We start from the raw sequence: 22210 nt of genomic DNA, 5'->3' as shown, positions 1-22210 counted from the left end.
ATAGAGCAGTAAGTTCATCAGTCACTAAGTGCATTGAACAGTGATGATTTTATAGGCTTCCATTATTCTGACACACTGTTTTCATGCAGTGTATTTGGACTCAAACATGAAGTGACAAAGCATTGTCACCACTCTCCCTATATGTCTTAGGCAACAAGCTATTTTTTAAGTGTTAAATAATGTTGATACAACACACGTTTACTATGCCACCATGTACCAATGGAGTGACTGTCCTGCCGTCTGGCTTGCTTGATAGCCTCATGAGATACAGTGATGAAGTATTTTCTAAGATGTATGCAGACATGGCTAAACGAAAGGTGCTCCGTAAGAGTAATCATCTTCATTTCAAGTATTGTTTTAAGAATTAGTTCTTTTCATTACAGTCTGTGTTAGCACTTTTTAGTTTGTGCTTTAGAGTCTGTTATTTCTTTGCAGGTCTTGAATTTGGCTGATGGCTTTTTTTTTTTTTTTAAAAAAACATTGGCAACAAGTTAAGGATTGCAGAAGGCTGGCAAAAGTTATTTAACTTTCTGAGCCCATTTCATGTCATCTGCTCTTGGCTTCTCCCCAGTAACTCCTTGGATAATGTTCTCCAAACACCTCCAGAATCTTATCTTCTCTAACGGATAGTTCAGCCAACCTAAGTGATTGCAAAGGAAAAAAAGGATTAGTTTGTCATAGCATCCAAAGTTCAATGTCTTGCAATGTTTATTTAATAACATTCTTTAAATTAAACACAAGGTAAATGTAGAGAGGTGGACTACTCTACGGCCATTGCAAAGCTATCAGAAAAGGCACCATCAAATTTGTGTTAGAAGTAAGACACTTGTATCAGTAGCACCTTAGATTTAGTATTGAAATTTAAGCAACTAAACAAAAAACCCAACACAACAATTTCAGCTGTTTTCCTCCATGATGAGTTCCCCCATCAAAGCCAGCTCAGCTTTTTCCTTGTGTTTCTCATTAGGTAGTACAGCAAGAAAGTAAATACAACATGGCTCTGAAACATCAAATACGTATTTATCATCAACGCCACAGTTTCTAGAAAAAAGAAAGAATTAAAAGAAAATAAAAATAATGATTTCTATTTGGGACCTAAACACCACTAACTAAGGCTCAGCAAACTAAAGAAAGTTTTTTTCTAAATGATGCCGCAAGTTTAAATAGCTCCAACGTAAGTTTTCATTTTTAAAGTACTTAAATGTATTGTGCCCTCCCTGGGCAAAATTAAAGTTTGCATAACGGACTGCTAATGAAGCCTGCGATGGGGAAATCTTGTAGTACCATGCTGCATTTAACAGTAGCTGACGTTGGACGCTTCCTGGCTTAAAAGGGCAGCCCCACTAGCAGCACACTCCCACAGCTGCGCAACTCGGCTAACAGAGCACTTCTGCTTCCAGGTAACCAGAAAGGCAGTAACAGGTTGATACCCATATCAACAAGGCTTTTACCATTTTATGTAAAAATGGCAATAAGTGCCATCATGTTCTGCATGCAGCAAGAGTTTAATGCATCTTTCCTAGCCTACAGATTTAGGGTATTTTGAATGCTTTGTAGAAATACTGCACTGTACAGACTGCGAAGATGGAACTCACACAGGCTTCGCCTTGAATTCAGAAGGGCTTTGTGTCTTGCTTTTAGGATATTAATTAGTATATTAACTTGATTTTCTGACACTGTATTTTGATGCCAACCTAGCTACATATAACTGACAGGAGAGCACATGAAGAGGCAATTTCACAGGGTTTTATTACAATGTGTTATATAGTAACTTTAGGCCTCTGTTTTATTAAATATTGTAAAACTAGGAAAAACAAAAGAAATCAGCACCAGGAAACATTATTTCCCTGTAGAAGTTCTCCCACAACCAGGAAGAGATGGATGTACACAGGGTTATATTAGTTACTCCACACTTAGAGAATTGTTCTGTAAGCACATGTTATACTTTACTCCATGTACATTTCTGGAAAAGGGAAAAAAGCATAAGAAAACAAAACCAAAGGAGAGGCAGGAATGAAGAAGTTACCACAATGAAGACAGTGAGCTAACAGCGGTGGTTCATGTTAGAGGAAAGAGCTAAAAGGCAGGATAGCATGAGCAAGACTGGAACATTGGAAAGGTGCCACAGAGCCAGCTCGGGGGGATCCGAGTACCGTCCCCATGGCAGTGACATGGCCAGCAGGAATAAAACAACTGTTCTCGCTGGTGTTGTCTTAGACTATGTGTATAGCTATTACAGGACAAAAATACTAAAGGGAGAGAACATTCAGGATATTGACTGCTAAAAAATATCGTATTTCTAGAGAGCTGGATCATTCCTAATCAGACACAACTACAGCTTTAACAATCTATCAAAACTGGCACTGTCTTCAGCCACTGTCTGTAATTGGACATGACCTTTCCTAGCTCACCTGCTATCCTGCAGCTCCACTCAACCCACTGTATACTAATGTCCTTTAGGAAGTCAGCCCATGCAATTCTCATTAGCACAGCCATCACCCCTCAAGGAATGGACAACTCCTTCCTGGTGTCTAAAAATGGCAGTCAGTACGAAAGCTTTACCATCGTGAATGCCAGAAAGCCCTGTTAGCTGACACCTTCCCTGGCAATGATACGGTGGTGGACCTTTACGTACACAGGTCAGTGCTGAAACTAAGTATACCCTTTGGACTTGGCTCCCTACTCTTAAGTCACTAACAAGTGCATTTCAATATCTAGTTCTATTTTACCCTGTAAAGACCCCTTTTAAATAGCACATTTCTGTCCTCTTCCTCACTTCTGCCCAAGAAGAATGAGAATTAGGGCTGCAGAAACACTTTGCTCCACTGGAAAATCCAAGTATACAGTCTAATCGTGCTGTGTTATGGCAGACTAGCACATGCTTTTTTTTTTTTAATGCAAAAAAAAGCAGCTAGCCCAAGACTGCTAATTATGGTCAGGCTTAAACTTTCAGGACATAGTAGGACTGAAAAAAAACTCTTAGGGTGGCAAGATTTTTGTCATCATCTGTCAAGTCAGGCTTCTTAATTGTACCATGTTTTTACATGACATTCTGGTCATGAGAACTAGATTTGTTTCTTGCAGAGATTTCAAAACTGACAAGCTGTTTGTCAAAGCCAATGACAGAATGAAAAACCAGAGTGGTTTATTTCCAGCTGTCAGATTAACTTGGTAACTTATTCAGGTTGTACAACCCTGGTGACTAAGTATATCCACCTGTACAGTGGGCATAAAACTTAATATAGATGTAAAAGGAACCTAAAGCCAGTTTTCTGCAAGCCTGTCCATTCTTCCATCCCCAGAGTGAATGAATGCTGAAAATCCAGAAGCCTTGCTTTAGAAATGAGCATTCAAGATAAGCTGCACTTGCAGATGATATGCTCTTTGGAAGGAACAGCAGCTTTAAGACTTTAATGAAGAAAATCCATTACGAGCATGAGATTACCAAGATTCCATGCAATCGGATCTGAGTACCACTGACTACCCCGTCAGGCTGAAAGTTACCTTTTAGTCAGCCACAAATCTTCCCCCCACATTTTTTACGCAAGAAAAACAACTATAGTTTTGCCAAGAGCTTGTGCAGCTAAAAGCACAGTTAACTTCACCATGTCACTTTCTATGTATTTAATAGGCTGTCACTAAATTACATCTTGCCAGGAGAATTGCACTAGACTACTAAAGGGAGCTTGCAGTATGAACCAGATGGCAGTACCAGTTGTAATGCAGAAGTACGTCTCGTGTGGAGACACATGATGGATCCTGTGATGCTTCCGTGGCAGGATAACGTGCCAGTCTTGTAGAAATATGACCCAACGCGGAAGACCAAAGTACGTGTGAGACCACTTGTGAATCTGGTTCGTCATGGTTATGAAGATGATAAGGGCAAAGACATAACACTCCCAAGGACATGTTTCATATAATGCCTCTGCAAAACAAGATACGTATCTTTAAATACCATTTATGAAAAGGTATATTTCTACTAGGAAAATGATGTCTTGCCCAGACAGAGCTGCCTGGTGCTGCATGAACTAACAAAGGCCTCAATGAATCTGCTTTGGCAGATGTGTCATGAGAGCCACTGAGCCATAAGCAATTCCAAAATGTCACAAGACAGGCTGGTAAGTGCCAATGTCTGTCAACTCGCCATAAACAGGAAGTTAAACTCTGAGTTTACCACCTATAAAATTAAATTAATCCTTTAATTCTTGCACTTCTACTTTGCAAATAAAGTACTTCTATACAGAGATGAAGTGTTTTTATACACTTTACAACAATGAAGTTTCCCTATATGCACACAGTTTGATCCCTCTTATAAAAAGAGTATTTTCTGTAACTTCTAATGCTTCCTTGTGAGACTTCAGCCACAGATTCTTTGTTGAGCTAAAGAATCTAGCTGTCGCACCTTCTAGTTGCCCCACCTTCAAGGAAAAAAAAAAGTTTCCCCTCCCTCCTCCCAGGAGGATCATGCTTGCAACAGCTATTACTCGTCATCCTGCATTCATTGATTTCTCCTAGTCTCCTTGTCTCTTCACACAGACAAATGTTCATTTAAGTATCCATTAAAATGCTAAATCCACACAAGTCAGAAATAACAGCTTACCTGGGGAAAAAGAAACAAATTTGTATGCCATGTTTGCCAAGGGGACTAGTGTCATAAAGCAGTTGTCTCCATTGGTCTCTATAAAATCATGTCTGGTAATTGCTGTGGGGTCAATATGATGTTCTCTAAAGGGTCTGATGAAAGCCTGAAAAAAACAAATTGATGAACATGACACCATGGCTCAATAATGATCTTGGAAAGAAAAATATAAAAAAACAAAAAAACCTCACACACATTCAAATCTGATGACTGTGAGTTTAAGAGAGTTCCATAGTACAAAGCATGTAAGCAGGAGTCAAGCTGTTGTGATGACAATACTTCAGATAATTTGATTCATATTTGCAAAGCAGTTCAGTTCCCAGACTCAAATCCAGTTTTTCATCGCTTTTCAGTTTTATTCTTCTTAATTTTCGCTTAGGACCTTTAGCCTTTACGTCTCAAAAACAAAGCATCAGCATCCTAATTTCACAGACAAAATAAGTCTGTGACATTCACAAATATAAGCCACTTGCTAAGCAGCATAAACCAAGAAAACACTAAAAGAAAAAGAAAGTGTCACCTAACATTTTGTATGGGCTACAAATGACAGCATTAACAGAATAGATGGAAGTTAAATGAGTACACAAACCAATTTAAGTCAAACAGACTATGCAAAAATCTGCTCTAGGAGTAGAAATCACATCTGAATACACAATCCCAGAGGAGACAAAGCAAATGTGATAGGTAGTACTGGGACAGTAAAACAAGTGTACTTTTTTGCCTTTAACACACATCATGTACAGTCTACGCAAAGGTGTCCTGACCAGTCTGAACTGTTGTTTATTTAGTGCTGCAGTGCTTTAGTCTCCTGCAGTGCTTTTTTTTTTTTTTTTTTGAACTACGGTCCAGAGATGCAGGGATTCAAGGACTACTAAGTCTATTGATGGTGAATAAAAATAAGCCTAAACCCAACAGTCTTAATTCTGCTGTTCTAGCTCATGTATTTCTGGATAATTACAAGGAATATCCCATACACTTTTTTATCAATAGAGATCCTTTTAATATTGCACTGTGAAGAGTAATTAATGGTAGCTATGAATAATTTTATTTTAAAAAACAGATTACTGCTTATTACAGAAGTCAGTGCACCTTCCACTAAGCATCTGGCATTTGTAGCTGCAGATGTATCACACATCTCAAATGTAAATATTGTCATCACCGTTCTCATACATTTACAATAGAGGCCAGTAGCACAGAGAACTAGAAAGATTTCTTACTGGAGCATCTTCATGTTTTACAAGACAGCTTTTAGAGAGCTTAGTTACAGGAACAATTCTCTACATCTGTTTATTGGCCTTCTGGAAGATCTATGCTAGTCTGGCCAGGTTTCTACGCTTGTGCTGTCACAGGCCATGCGCATAGTACCTTGGGAAGGTCTGTGAACACGGGTATTGCAAAAGTGTGTGCAAACCTTAAGCAACGTGATAAAATGGAACAGTGTCACCTTGCACATGTCACCTAGGCCAAGCGTAAACATGGCACTTTACCAGCATTACCGTGCCATTTAGTGGAGGAGGGTTCTGGGTGTGGGGGAGCTGGCTACACTGGCAATACTGCAGAAAGATACACCTTACATACGCTGTCCAACCAGCATTCCCAGCTGTGACATGTTTCAAAAAAGTATTTAATAGCTTTTTCAAGCTGAAGGATAAGAATCTCAAACCTTTCCAACTATGGGTAGCTCCACAGATCCCCAGGTATCTGCTCCCCAGTGAAATAATCCTGATAGAAAGTCAGCCGTAATAACTCCTGCAACTTAAATGAGGAGAAAGACAGTTAAATATACACAAGCATTTTTACTGGTGTATTCACATTTTATAGTTGTTTTACAAGTTGTTTACCTACCTCTAACTTTGATACTGAGAATCACATGAGATCTACCCAATCTGAATAAACATAAGATCAGGCAACTAGGAAAAAGACATTTAACAAGACACCATATGGACAGTTACAATCTTCATTAAATCTATAGCAAGATTGTGTGTTTAACCCATCTTTTACAGAAGGGCTTGACAAATCTTTACAATTGCTGGTATGGAAAATGCTAGTAAGTTAGAACTGAATCACTTAGATCTGCCTACCCTCTTCTTCAGTAGTGTTTAACACATGACTTTGCTATAAAACAGCTGTTGAAGCCATCCCAATAGATAATACTATCTGCAGACCCTTCCTCTTCTCCCTTGGTCCCTCATGTCTGTAAACAAGAAGCACTGAACTCCAACGACTACAGATAAGCACTAATTAAGAAGCCACTCCTGGGTACAACAATAAAATTTACAAAATAAGATTGGAACATCAAACAACTTCAAGACTGTGGCATCTGCAAGGCCCCAGAAACCAGACTAACGATTCTCTGTAAGGGTCATTGTACACTTGCAAGAGTTGCGTACTAAGCTAGATACACCATTAAAAACAAAGGTTGCTGCAACAAGTGTAAAGATTTTTCTTGCTGCCAGCAACAATAACTTCAAAACTGCAGTCAAGTCAAGGTGATTTTCAGTTCTTGCACGTAAAGCCCTATTTTTACTTCAGGATAATCTATCTACCCAAGTTTCTGGCTAATCCTGGCCTTTAAAAGTAAGGATCTAAGAGATGTTATTTGATCAGAGCAGATGCATATTTTCCAGGTAGTCACAGATCTGTCAGATGGTGTTTAAGAGACACCCATCACTCTTCACCTGCAGAAGTCATCCGACTCCCAGATTCCCAATCCCTTTAATAATGAAGTCTCCAACACAGTTTGAGACACCCTCCTGCATGAGCTCCACTGCCAGGTTCTTTACGCTTTTGAGGAAGAAAATTCAAAGAAGATTGCCAAAGAGGTTCCCTTGTTTTTAATGGAGGGGCTAGGGGAATGTGGCATACAGCACAGCAATATGGCAACAGCAACACAGCAAGAGCAAGACACTGCCTTGGGACCTCTACGCATGAGGGACTTCAGACTGTTAGACCTTTAAAGAAAGACACCAAGAGGCACCAGTTCAAGCCTGCACATCTTGCTCTGAGCAGGTTTCAAGAGTCATTAACCAGGCCTGGATGGAGTCTAGATTTGCTGAAGAATGAACCAGAGTAAGAAACGTGATCCTTTTTCACTGCAGTTTTATTAACCTTTCAGGTTAATAAAACTATCAGAAAGATCTTTCTGTTTGGTTTTTTTCTGAGATCAACCACCTGGTGAATATGTATACAAGCATACCTGGTGATTCCGTGCAGACCCAGCGTTCAGGCTCTGAAAGGGGAAGGCAGCCACACACTTAATGCCTGCAGGTCTGGTTAAAAGAATTCAGCAGAAGCATGACCCAAATTTCAAAATAGCTACTGTGTACTGTGCAAATACGATATACCTGGGAACTAATAGTGTCTGATCTCAGTGCGAATCCCTAAAAATCATATACAAAGTTCATGCCAATTAAAGCACGATATACTGATCTTGCAACCTACTGTTAAATGAGTCACAGCAACAGAAATACAAAAATTATGTGCTCAAAACATATGTTTCAAAGGAGCTTGGTTAGCAATTCTCTACTCTCATTTGGCGTTCAGAGCATAAGGCAGAGTCACTTACTATTGGTATGTCTAGCAGTTCTCAGAGAAGCCTGGGAGTCCATGCAAAACAGAGAAGTAGGCACAGGGCCAGGTCAGAGTGGCTGGAACACAGTTCTTCAGTTTTCCCCGTTAATATTTACAAAAATCAGGGTATTTATAGTAGTCGCCCATTGTAACACAGTCTTTGCACCAGAAACAGCAGGGAGTTGCAAAACCAGAGGTGATGCAGGAAAGTTATTTTTGTTCTGTCTGCTTCACCAACTCTTCTTCAGATGTCTGTGAAGCTGGGAGAATTCCCGGCTCTCTCCTCCACTAGCCAGCTTTTGTTTCTCTCTGTGTCTGCAGACTTTCTTCAAGCACAGCTTCTCATTTATAGTATTGAGGCTTTTTGTGACAGGCAGGTACCCCTCTGCCTGTTTAGATGTTAGGCAAGACAATTCCAACTCACTTGTCATCCAAACCAAAAGTTAAAATTGTTGGTATACTGGTTCATCTTGCTTTGACTCCAAGTCATCTTGTTACTCCTCCCTCTCTCACAGAAACTTAAAAGCTATCTGAGATATGCCAGGAAACAAAACCATGAATGTGCATCTTTCCCTAACGATCACACAGCTTTTGTTTACCCTGGTCACGATCTGGACTTTGCCCGATTTTCCTACTCCAGTCAGGATGCTTAGATCAGCTGCCTTGAGAGTCCAGTTTAATGAAGTTCATGTAACATTAGCAGAATTGCTAAAGAGCAGGTAATTTTTAGAACATGAAAGAGGACAAGATTGTTCTGTTACTATTGATCAAATGCTCTCCATCTTCAGGACACAGCAGTTGCCTACAGTGCATGCAGCACAGCATATTTCAGATACACCCCTCCTTGCGGTTACCTTTTGCTTAGCTGATCCCTCACCTCTACAGTCCTTCCCCTCATGTTTCATTTTCAAAAAGGGAGAAGAAATAAAATCAGGATTAGTGTGGCATCTGCTACCCCAAAAGTCTTTCTTTTCGTGTTATAAATTAATCCCCACTGCTGAATACATTATCTACTTGGCCCAGACTCTTAAATACAGCAGGAGACACTTCATCCTTTATGTATCACCTTTTTATACTGAAGACAGCTTTTTTTTTTTTTTTTATAAGCAGTAAATTCTGTACACTTGTTTTTGTTTCGGACCACACATGTAAGCTACAACGAATGTCTCAGGGTGGAGCACAATAGCTTTTAGATCCGCACCTAGCAGCTGAATGAGCAAACAGCCTTGATTCAGGGGGAAGATATCCAAACAACACTTCACTTTGCAACAACCAAAATACCATTCTTGCTGAGGTAATCACCCTATTTACCCTCACCGCCTTCAGCACACTGCATTATCAGAGCTTGAAATAACAGCAGGAAGGACAACAAAAATAGAGGCAAAATACTGACAGTTCAACAGATATTTTGGATGTTACTTTGATGTCAGCTGGTAGAAAGCCAAGAGGAAAGAATGACGGGTGCCTGAAGCAGTGCATTATACTAGAGCAATCTGAAAAACCCTAACTACCAGAAATCATATTTCAGCTGTATTGCAGCAGGGCTTGCTCACTCATCAGCACTTGTGTATGACGAGCTGTAATAAAAGAGCAAAAACTGTACCAAAGGTTATACGTGACTAGGATGGTAACACTTGGTTTGCATCCTGTCTCCAGACTCAAAAGGCACATCAGATAGCAATGAACTGCACTCCGTATTCTCATATACCTAGTGCTGTCTTTGGTTAAAATGGTTAAACCAAGGCACAGGTGTTCAGCTACTTCGCTAAGGTGGTATAAGATCCTGATGCTCTGTCATCAAGGTTGGGAGGGTGAGGTAAGATTGACAGCCCTGAACGCGAATTAAGAGTTAATCACAAAGGTAGAAAAAGCAGGATATCTACAGTATAGAGATATATATCTGAACTGCAAATGATGGATTCACACACTCATTAGAAGCAAGATCAGTAAAGCATTAGAGAAATGCTGCTCTGTACACACTAATTTTACTCCAGCCTGCTGACCGGTGGGATGGAGGACCAGCCCATCTATGGCTTATATGTGAAGAGGGGAGTACTCAGAAAACACAGGAAGAGGGGAAGAAGGCATTGCAGTTAAGAAGCAAGCTGCAGAACTTGCTGAAAACACCAGGATTTTTTTCTTTTGGAAGCAGACTGCTGAATCAGGAGAAAACAGCCTAGCAAACAGGGAGACCAAAGGTATACAAGTGAACTTCAACCAGTAGCAGATGTTTTCAAACAAGCAAACACGACTGACACAGACATTTGCTAGAACGGCTGCTCTTTTCCAGCCACCTCATTCCTGTGCTCCTTCATGCAGGCATGCCTACAGGCTCAGCAGCACCCGTGGGACACCGCTGAGGAAGCGGGTGTCCCTCGTCTGAGTCAGGGACACGCCAGAGCATGAGCACTGGCACTCTGACCGCCAGGTCACCTGCCAGGCTGTGGGTCGCAGGGCTGGAAGCACAACTGGCCCAAACATATAACCGACACAAGATGGTTTTGCTGCCGCTTGTGTTCTGTTCAGAAACCAGGTAATACGTAGGGGTTTGTGTCATAGAAAAGCCCCCACTCCTCCTGTTCCTTGTTTAAGTACCGAACCGAGAGATGACAACTTGCAGCCTTAACGAAGGGCTTCTCCTCTCAGCAAGTCACATACCACTTCCTGCAACCTGGCTGCTCCCGGGTGCGAGCGGACGGAAGCAAAATGAGCGTGGGACATTTGTGGTACAAGGTGTTCAAGAGATAAAAATAATTTTGCATGTTTGCAACAAAAACTTGTACTTCACCAAAACTTTACAGAGCCAAGCGTAAGCCTGGCTTTGCATAAATATAATTCTCAAACTGTAACCCAGAAGCCTTACAGTAGATTATATAAAGTTTCATATTTACTGTAAAAATTCAGTTAAGAGTCTCTGGAGAGGAAAAACCAGCATAAGATGTTATTAAATAACTTGATGCTATTGTGTAACACCATTGAGAAGTACAGTCATTTTTAACCAGTGACTGTACAAACTAGTTGAATGTTACAGCACTAAAGAGTTGGGGGAGTGGCTAATCCCACCAGCGAAAAAAATTGTTTTCTAAAAATCAATATGCTAAAGTTAACAGTTGTTTGTTACTTATATGCTTATAAAAAGAAAATGCCTTTGTCATCTGCATTCCACATTTAGTGGCTTTCAGTACAGAGAAGGCAGGAGTTTGACACTATGGCAAGTTACGAGGCTAAAAAAATTATACTTGTTGAAATGTTCAGGGATTAAGTGTAGCAGCTTAAAAGCAAAAAAGAAGAGTTAATTATTTTGGCTATTTAAAGCTGAGAAATGTTCAGTCATAACTGGACCTAACAGTGCAAGTAAGCAGAGAACATAGCTGAACTAGGAAATAGCAGAAAGGTCTGGACATTGTATGGATTATTATTATAATATATAGTAGTTATATTACATTATAGCTGGGTTTTCAAATAAGGGTCTATAATACATGCACTCCAGACACAAGAAAAGACTATCCCAAGTCACACAAGCTTATTGTGCAAGATTGGCACGCTACTCATATAGCAGACATTTCCCCTCCTTCCCCCGCATACTCCAGTCGCTCCCTGCTACGGGAAAGCCGGTATAATCCACTGCCTCCCAGCAACGCTGCCCGGGAACGAACAGGGCACACCTCTTGCCTCACCTCTAACTGCGACACACCTGAACACCAGCCTCGAGGCAGAAACCACGCAGCTTGGGACACTGCCAGAAGCTACCAGGAAAAGGAGAACCCAAGGCGTCAGGGTACTGTCTCCCCCGGAGTCGAACAGCAGCAGATCCTAATGCAAATATTCCTCTACCAAAAGCATGACTTGGCTAAGAATCACTACCTGATAAACTTAATGATAGGAACCGCCAAATTTTATTTTCATATCTTTAATCTTAGTCTATTAGCACAAAGCAGGCTATTTCTACTATTTCTCCAGCTGATGGAGTGCTTGCAAAGCACCCACCACATTTAAATGACAAAATCCTGACAACTTTACCTAGGCCTCAGGTTCTTAAACAAAAAGAACCATTGTGCATACTACTTTTCTCCAAAAATGCATTACTAGAAAATGCAATTAATCATTTTCTCCCGGGATAGCTTAAGAGAACAGAGAACAATGGATACCAAATGAAAACCAAGGGCAAATTTTCCCTCACAGAAAAAAAAAAAAAAATTCCAATACTTGCATTACTATGACTAATCAAACTAATCTTCAGGTTTCATCCATTTAAAACGCTCCCAGGAATCAGGCAGGGTGAGCTCCGCTCTCAGGAGCAGCAGGCAGTTTTGTGCCTGCAGGCTGGCACCCAGAGGAGACCTAATACCTGAGCATTTGCCGGGCGCGGGACGTGGCAGCCATACTGCTGGTCTTGTTGAAGGCCTGCGCTCTCCCACTGAAGCCGATCGCTCTGTCACCACTCACTACAACCAGCTCCATCAAGGCAACCCTCCAGCGTGTGCTGGTGTTCTGAAGTGCAAGAGGCGCTATCCTGAGGGAATCAGGGCCACCGAGGCTACTAGTTCTTAAATCCTGGAGCCGAAGTCCCCTGCTGCTTTAAGACAGCCCCTGACAGCTCAGCAAGCACACAAAGCTCTCTTTGTCCCAGCGCCCGCCGCCGATGGAGAGCAATAGCACGTCTGCTGCGCATGCAAGAAGGAAAGCACAGATGGGGCCATGACACCAGCGCACCCCTGCTACCAGGGTGAGCGGTCTCAGGTGGGGAGAAGGGCTCATCTCTGCCCCATCAGGCTACAGCCCTCATCCACCCTGGCCAAGAATACCTGCTACCACGCTTGAGAAGTTCATCCCCTAATCCAAGTTAAATGAAGAACAGATAACTGGTGTCAACATCACCTGCCTGAGCGCAAACCAGCAATTACACTCCATAATTCCACCTTCAAGACCAACAGCCTCCAGGATCCCTTGGCACAGGAAAGGCCTGGAGCTCCTAAGTTAACACACAGAACTGCTACAAAATGGATCAACAGAAGATGTAATACAAGTTGTGTCAGTGCAACGCAATTGCATTTGTGCAGTACGAAGTGCAACAAAACGTAGAATCGAAGTTTTGCCTTTTTAATCACAACTTGTGGAGTCTCCATCTTTAAGAGATGGTAAGTTTAGAATCAAAAACACGAAGTTACCTACAGCTACGTAGCGGGTAGTTACTTCAGGTGAGGTGAGACAGCAGGTGATAAAGATTGGCTTATTTGAAGTAAAGGATAACTTTTCCTTGTTAACTGAGGTTTCCCTGGTGTAATTTCAGGGACCTTTTGAATAAAAAATTCAAGTGGAAACTCATTTTCATGTACAAAGTAAATCCAAAGTGAAATGACATTGTGAAATGACATCGTGAAATGACAGTTCTGTCTCTTGCTGGAAGACAGCAGGACTTCGAAGCAGCTGATCCACATGCACAGCAGTCCATTTTGTAAAGTGTTCAGGGTCTCTAGAGTGCTTTTACTCCAATGTGTGCCAGAGCTTTCATGTTTTACACATCATCTGGTTCTGCAATGCAGCCAACCAAGTGCAGCTCTGCAAAGCTACTCAAGCTTGAAACAAAAAGGGTTTGGGCCTTGATCAAGTTTCTATTTTGAAAGTGAACGAAGCAATTCCTTTCTGCATGCTCTGTCCAGCCAACCCACAACATGTGCAATAATGAAACGTGTACCTCAAATGGTTTTAAACTAATATTAAAAAAAATATTAGTTCCCCATCTCTCAAATCAGCAATGATTAATTCTATCTTGTGTTGTGTCACAAGATGTTTCTAAAGATAGCTGCCCTACGTGGGGCAGTTCTTATGCATATAAACAGGTTACAACACAAACTTAACTAATTTTTTTTAAATACTGTAATAGACAGTATTATCTGCAGCCACATTTGTTCTTGAAAGTCAATTGTTAGAAACAAGTCAAACCCTATACAAAGGCATGAGGAGGGAAGGGAAAAATGAAAAACACAATCCACGGTGTAACTTGCCAAACTTTTTATCTAGATGTATTAATATACCACCTATATATACCCAACTCATGTATATGGAATAATATGCTGGACACCACAAACTCACCTGAAGGCACAAGTGCTTTCAAGCCTAATCTTACACGTTTTGGTGAGGCTTTTCTGCATATCACACAAGTAATACCTATGGCAGCCTGTTTCCAGCACTACTGAGCTTCTGTTAGAGCAGCAGAGGCTGCTCTGATTCTGCAGTACTGCTAGGATGGTGCCCCACTGCAGTGGGAAAGGTCAGCCACAGCTGCAAAAATGGGGGTATTAAACCTCCATCACACACAGCCTTCCTAACCAAGCCTACCCTGGAGTTAACTGTGTGCATGCAAATAAAATACCAAATTCAAATCTACAAAGCTGTCAGCTTGCATGAAAAGGAAAGTTTTCATAGCTCCTCAGCAGCTGAAGACATTCAGAACAGGGCATGACTGGACCTAACACAGAAAAAAAAAAATCCATCCCCTGCCTATGCTTTTTCTTTTTTTTTCTTTTTCTTTCTCTCTTTTTTTTTTTTTGGACAGTGAGGAAGGAAAGGGAATTGTCTCATGTCTCTGCTAAACCAGCCTGGAAGACAAGAGAATCAGATGGGCTCCTCTTCCTTTCTGGCAAGATCCTCTTTAGTCAGCAGAAAACAACCTCGTTCAAAAGCTGTTCTATAACAAGGCCTTGCCTATAAAGTTCTTGCCTGCCTTCCCTCACTCCACAGCACGAGTACCCATAGGTGATTCAGCACAGCAAATGACAGCGTGCCACGTGAGTTCATTTCTTAGCAGACTACCTGCTCACATCGCACAAGGAAGTAAATGCTTTCGGGCTGCCAGTTAAGAGGAGGATCAGATCTTTTTTGTCCCAAGAATTTCTAGATTAAGATATTTACAGTATTACCCATGCTACAATTATGTGTGCCGTCAAAGGCATGAAAGAAGAAGATACAACACAGCCTTTAATTAGAGATACAGAGTTTAGGCTAGATGAAATGATGTGGAAGGCTGAAACTACCCCTATGTCTTGAAAGAAAAAAAAAATATATTTACATAAGAGTACACAGGGGTCCCAACAACACATCTTAATGAACAGGTCTGTGCAGCAGATCAGATCCAGCCCACCAGATCATTGATCGCTTTCAGATTTCCAAAGACCTGATGAGAACTTGACCAAGAGCTATGTCTTTATTAGCAGAATGTTTATTTTGTGATCTCAACTCAAAGGTTAATATTCTAATCTAAGCTTTGGCAAAGCTTTCAACAGGAACACATCTGATGATGTCTGTGACTCAATATTCCCATCTTAGCCATTGTGTTGCACGCAGTATTTAGGAATCAGGATATTTATGGAGATTAGTTTCACAAAACTTAACAAAACCTAATCATCACCGGGAATTATAGACATCATTCACACTTTACCTGGAGAAATAAATGTCTCGAAAGGAGACAGCAAAACAAGATAGCGTGCAGCGCTTATTATTTTATTGCACTCATTTTTGTACACACTATCAGTTATTTCCACACTACTTTATTTACACAGAATCCAGATTCTGCTACTTTAATCATTCACTGCTACTTAAATAATATTATCAGTGAATTGGCTGCTTTATCAGTTAAACTGGTAACCAGGATATCAGAGAACTCAAGCTTTTATCAATATTAACTTTGAGATGAAAGCCAGTTGCAAACAGATTGCACTACAGGTTAACCACTGTTACTGATTCTCTTGTCTATATCTGTCCTCACCATCCTCATCATTCTGGAGCAGTTCTCATGCCATGTTCTTCTCCAGTCCTCTCAACAGCTCCACCTCATCAGCTGAGAGCAGGCAAGACTAGATTAGGCCAAGTGAGCTGGTATGATTCGCAGTGCAAGAGACACTGCTCCCCCTCAACCCCAACGCAAAGCCAATAACCTTTAAACAGACGTCAGGAATTACCACTGCTCAGCTTTGACAGAAATTCATAGCATCTATCACATATCGCTACCCGAATTGGCTGTTTTGTTTTGCTTGGGTTTTTTTTTTTAAATCATTAGCAATATGGAACAGTGATTACAAACAAGTACCATTCTCTTCTAAAATGTGCAACACCTCACACCGTTTATAGAAAAGTTACTTTTACTATAAGGCACAGAAGCTGCACACCTGTAGCTAGCTTATATGGTGGCCTAATGAATGACACCATATGTTCAGTTAACAAGGCAATTTATATGAAAATACATAAACGTTTATACACACCCAACACAAGTTAATGTTGCATTCAATATGCATCACAAGTACAGTAGAAGACTGGTGAAATGTTTAGTTACTATTGTCTCCCCTCCCTCATCCCATATTACAAGTTTACCAGAAAATTATGAAAGGCATGCACTGCAGAGCTGACTCTTCCCATTTCTAAATTCAATCCCCTTTCCTTGTCCCACATCCCCTCCCATACATCTATGGCCATACAGCTACCAGTAACATTTACTGCCCAGATAATGCCAACAGACTGAGTCAGCCACAGACGACCACCTGCTTCAGCTCAGCCTGCCCCACCGCCCTCCCTTCTGCCTGTTCTCAATAAAGTTTCTGTGCAACAGCATTTCAGTACTACTCTAACACCACAAAGCTCACCCCTGTAAACACCGATACTTTTTGCTCCAAGTGTTAAAGCAACATTCAAGCTGTACACAGGTTTAGGCTTTGAATGATGTAGTGAATGTTGTGGAGTGCCTTTTCACACCTAGCTTATTCCGAGACAAGTTTTTCCTTTAGCTAATTCCATGCAATTCCCAATTCTCCCAGTAAAGCTGTACAGCACCAAACTAGAATCTTTTACTATTTCTTCCTCTCCTTCACCGAAAAGGTGAGATCACCAGCTCACATTGCATCTAGACCAGCTAGCTCTGTAGTGCCAAGATCCAGCCGACTTAAATACCTATACACATGTAAGGCAAAGATATAAGACTGAGCTTGCTTGCCTATGCTTCCAATCAAACGAAGTAATAAGAGACCAAGAGTCACATTTATTACAAGAAAGCTGCAACTTTTCTTATATTGCTGGAAAAAAGTCATCATTCAGGATAAAGGCCAAACTTTGTATCCTGACATGAATGCATAATACTCCAAAACACTCGTTTTTAGTTATCAGTCCGTAGAAATCAAGCCAGTTTGATGCCTGAAACACCTTTTATAAGACTTCTCTTGGGTTTTTGCTTTCTGAAAAGTTTTTGTACATATTTTTGTCGCTCAACTTATTTTGTTTCCAACTTGACAGTCTTGACAGCTACTTCCTCTCTCAATAATCCTTACACTTGCAATGACTATGTAAGAACACCAAACTTAAATAGCTACATTAAAAACTTCACCTTTAAGATGCTGAGAAGCCAATGAAATGAAAGACACAAAGCAGAAACAATTTTTACAAACGGTCTCAGTTTCAGAGGCACAATTGTGCACTACAATTGCACACGCACAATCGTCCCTCTCCCGTTCCAGTAGCAAGTCAAGCCTAAAAGATCACACATTTGTTTGAAGCATTACAACAGACAATCTTGCCTTGTTCACAGCAGTGAACAGTTCCTACTTACATATCCCAACAATAACAGAGGGCGTGTGTTCCAGTCGCAAGTAGAAGAGAAGGTTGTAAAAATTGAAACAGATCAGAGAGAAGCATAAGATGACAGAGATCCATTCTTGTAGTCTCTTTCCTGTTGGGAAACAAGGAAAAAAGTATGTTTTACTTTTATCTGAGAGGACATTTTGAAGTCTGAAATAATATAGACAGAGTATTCTGCTGCCTGATGACTCACTCGTCTGACAGGGAACTGAAACTGAAATCTACTTGTCCATGGGAGGTGTGCATATTTTGTTAAATGACATTCTTCTTCCCCAAGCCACTACTAACCCCTTCCCTCTGCCCTTGTTCAAATAACAGGGACAAATCAGACATCCTCTCACATTGTCCCAGTTTCCTTTTCCCTGTGGTTGCTAGCATAACGTTCCTCCGCATCATATCTTTTTTCAAATTTGCATTTCATGCAACATTCAGTGCTGCTGGTACGGCTGAATCTGGCAACAAATTTCTAGCCTCAGATGCCCTGTAGTTAAGTCACCTTATGATCTGTAATATTTAAAATCTCAGAGCTTGTAAATACAGCTGTTGTATTAACAGGAAAAAGCATCATCCTGTATTTTGGTGGCCCTAGAATTGCTTTCCTAACATTGCAAGTACACTTCTTGAGCTTGCTTAACTTAACTCCTGCAGCCTTCCCTTTGCCTTTCTGCTCCCAAGCAGAAGGCTACAGCCTCTCAACCATTCTGAGATGAGAAGAGACAGAATAAGCAGAGAAAGAACTGGCACAAATTCACTCTTGTACCTTGCTGTACTACTATGTACGTCTACAGAAACCTCATTTATCGCTTGTAAAAAGAGAACAGACACATCAGAGTATGGTAACACTTCAAATACCCAGACCGACAGGCAGAAGCTTCCTGCTGCTAATCACCACTAGATCCTCACAAGGCACTGACCTTCAGAGCGAGGCAACTCCCGATGCAAGACCCATATGGATTAAGGCATCAGAAACAGACCTTTAATGCCTAAACCCAAGACGGAGATCTGAGCTGCCACCTTGGTCCAGAAGGGCCCTAGCTCTTAAAATGCTCAGGAGCAGACAGGTCAGTCTTCACCTATTTTTGGGGGCCAGCCAGTACAACTGCCTCCTGCCCGTGGCATCCCAGAGCAGCCAAGCCCTGCAGTCCATTCCCCACTCCTTCCTACAGCCTCATGCACTTCGCACCACTCAAGTCTGAGGCAAAGCAATGTGCAGGGGAACAATCAGTAATGACTACGCATCCTCCTCTCACAGGAGCACAGGCATACTCCCGTGTCTGGCATGTGTTCAGGACAGGAGCTTCTTTCCTGCTACTCCTCTGTGCTGACCTACTGTCTGGTCAAATTTCTCCTCCTAAATGCTGGATCAAGTCCTTCTTCTCAACTGTATCGTGCAATGAAAAGGAAACTAGGAACATCAAAGGAGGATCAGTATTATCTCCAACGTGCCTACAGTGCAATATTTTAAAGAAGTGTGAACAAAGACTTTTACAGTTCAGAGTTTTGTTCTAGAAGGACCAGGAGTATATAAATTAACATCATCTGCAGTAGCAGAGAAGAAAATCATAAAATTTAATTAAGACATAAGAACAAGCATATTTCAAGACAGCATCAGGTCACGACGTGGGAGATTCTATAGAGATCCCCGGAGTAATGAAAGTAAGAGTTAATTAACACTCATTTCCTGCATAAGAAAACCACACCCTGATTAGAGGAGCTAAGTGGGTAGATCCTCACGGAACAATTAGCTGACTGTGGGGAAACACTAGGCTCCTTACCAGCAAGTCCCATGAGTTCAGAGTACAGTGGTGTTTGCATAGACTGAACACAGGGGATCCTAAGACGACTGTCTGGAGGTATCCGAGTCCAGAAACAGAGCCCTAGCTCTGGACAGACTGGGAACTCGAATCAGTCGGAGGAGCAGAGTCAGCACCAATGACTCATGTTTAAAGAGCAAATTTAAACGTATGTCCCACATGAAGGAATACAGTGCCAAAGCCACAAAGTATATGCTTAAAGAAATTATTGAAATACTCCAGAGCCATATTCACTCCGCACAACTGTATGTAATCCCCATTCTCAAGAACTTGGTAGTTCATCATCACATGCTTCCACCGGAACACATATTCTGTTGTGGTTTATGTAAGTTATTTATGAAACTCCAGAAGAAAATTGCACATCTAATATATTATCACAGCTCATTGCTGATAGATATCACTACACATATACTACTTCCCAGGAACTTCCACCTACAGCTAAAGATAAGGGTAGCAAGTTGTTTGGGGAACAAAATCTATCCCTTACGACCAAGAGTTCTCTGCATAGGTAAAGTTAGCGATTGCTTTTCTGTAAGGCACAGCAATCAGTCACAGCCTGGATCAGAACTTGCTTATCTAGACCAGCTGAAGGACGTCACACACTACCTTCTTTCAAGGCAAGGAAGAGGTGACCAAATGCAAGCTGAAATGGGCAGACTTGCCCCAAACAGTCTAAAAACCTGACAAACTAATGATGCATTTGTTTTATCATTACTTGGCTCTGTGCAAGTAAGAATACCTGCTTTTCCAGAAAATGCCTTGAATGTGCAAGCTAAGCTCTTTAGCTGACCTGCTAGAAACTGCAGGACGCTGGAAGCGTGTCTTCCCCATCCTAATCCTTCACCTGTGAATTAATTCACTGGGAATGGCAAGAATACCTAGCATTGCTCACGCTGTGAGCTAAAACCAAATGACATCTTAGAAGGAGTTTGCAGATACTTCCATAACATAATCGAATAGCTACAGTCACTTTAGTGAGCTCTGACAAATAGTGACCTTCAGGAAGACAAGACCAAATAAAAAATTCAAACATCCCTCTGCCCCTTTCAGAGGTTCCAGGAATGGGTATGTCAGAGTAGTTCACTGAATAAATATTCTGAAGTGAAACTTTCTGTTGTTACCTTGCCTAGCAACCAAATTTGTACATCTCCTTTTGAATGGAATGGTTAACTTTCTGTTTGTTTGTTTTTACAGGGAAGAGCATTCTGGGCAGGTTCGAGTTTGAAAATCTCCACCCCGGCAGCTAGACCATGGGTCTGCAGTTGAGACATCAACTCCAGCTCGCACTGGAACCTTTTCATAAGCTGACCATCTCACCTCTCCATAACAGTGCTTTCTTCACCTCTCAAAGGCTTGCTTTAAAAGCAGTGTGCTAAGTACATGCATCAAGTCTCAGCTTACAAATAAGAAGCGTCCAAGCGCAAAGGAGGACTGGAACCCAGCGTCGCTTGATGGCCGCACAGAAAAGCGTCTCCCCCACCGCACGCAGTGAGGGGAAGCCACTGGCTTGACAGAACATCTCTAAGACACCGGGAGCCAGCACAAGGGCCCTCGATGGTACCAGAAACGCAGCGAGGGGCCCAACGCACGGCCCGTTTCCCAGACCCGCTTTAACTACCCACACGCACCAGCTCTGCCCCAGCCGAGACGAGGGCGGGCAGCCGCTGGACCGGGGGCCGCTGGCACGCAGCAGCCCGGGCTCCTGGGCCGCCTCGCCCGGAGCCCAGCAACGCCCGCCCCGACAGGGCCCGGCCCGGCACCCTCCGCTCCTCCGGGGCTCCCCGAAGCTGCGCCCGGAGGGGCCGCGCTGCCTCAGCGGCCGCTGGGGACGCAAAGGGAGCCGGGCCCCAGCGCCCGAGGGGAACCGCCCGCCCGGCCCTGCGGGGCGCGGCCCGCCGCCACCTCACCTGGGGAGTAGAGCTCGGCCAGCTCGCGGGCCCCGGCGTGCTGCGCGCCCCACCGCCGGCTGCCGCCCTCGGGCTCTTCCGCGGCCTCCGCCGCCTCCGCCCGGCGCGGGACGCTCTCGGCGCCGCCGCTCGCCATGGCCCGGCCCCGCGGCGGCTCCTCCCCGTCCTCGAGGCCAGCGGGCGACGGCGAGCGGCGCCCAGGCCCCGGCGAGGCGCCCGGCGCCAGCGCTGCGGCCCGCGACAGCATCGGGAAATGGGGCCGCGCCGCGGAGCTGCGGCGGGGCGAGCGGGCGCGGTTGGCCACGCCCCGGCACCGCCTCCCGCCTATCGCCGGCGCCGCCGCGCTGCCGTCGGGCCAATGGGCAGCACCGCCCGGCGCTGCGGAGCCAATGGCGTGGCGGGCAGGGTCGGCGGCGCATCTGGAGGCGCCCCGCCCCGCGGGCCGCGGCTGGCGGCGGGGCCGGGCGGAGCCGCTGGCGGGGCCCGGGGCCGGGCGCGGGGCTGGGCCGGTGCCGCGCGCGCTGGGCGAGCAGGTCCCGGCCGTGCCCCGCCCGCGCTGCCCGCGCCGGCCGCTGCCTCGCGCGCCCCCTGGCGGCGCCGCGGCCCCGTGCTCCCCTGCGCGGCGGCGGGTGCGGGTGCTGCTGGCAGTCGTTAGGCGG

At 43.3% G+C, this 22210-nt stretch overlaps 1 protein-coding gene across 3 annotated transcripts; it reads right to left on the bottom strand.

The window, feature by feature from the left end:
• Positions 1-277: 277 nt before the first annotated feature.
• LOC309410615 (plasmanylethanolamine desaturase 1-like) lies at positions 278-21948 on the bottom strand. Of its 3 annotated transcripts, none has more exons than XM_082007048.1 (6): positions 21552-21948; positions 17802-17921; positions 6303-6394; positions 4601-4745; positions 3713-3925; positions 278-640 (listed from the first exon to the last, which is right to left on the bottom strand). In XM_082007048.1, exons 1-6 carry the CDS (start codon positions 21796-21798, stop codon positions 519-521), a joined length of 939 nt encoding a protein of 312 aa, XP_081863174.1. In that variant the 5' UTR covers positions 21799-21948; the 3' UTR covers positions 278-518. The 3 variants fall into 3 exon arrangements, with proteins under 3 accessions (XP_081863174.1, XP_081863175.1, XP_081863176.1); XM_082007049.1 differs by having other exon boundaries at positions 6312-6394; XM_082007050.1 differs by lacking the exon at positions 17802-17921.
• Positions 21949-22210: the final 262 nt, after the last annotated feature.

Source organism: Phaethon aethereus (assembly GCF_964289735.1).
Source record: "Phaethon aethereus genome assembly, chromosome: 16".
NCBI classification, from domain to species: domain Eukaryota; kingdom Metazoa; phylum Chordata; class Aves; order Phaethontiformes; family Phaethontidae; genus Phaethon; species Phaethon aethereus.
Note: the sequence above shows the minus strand (reverse complement) of the source record. Positions and strands in the feature narration are given on the sequence as shown.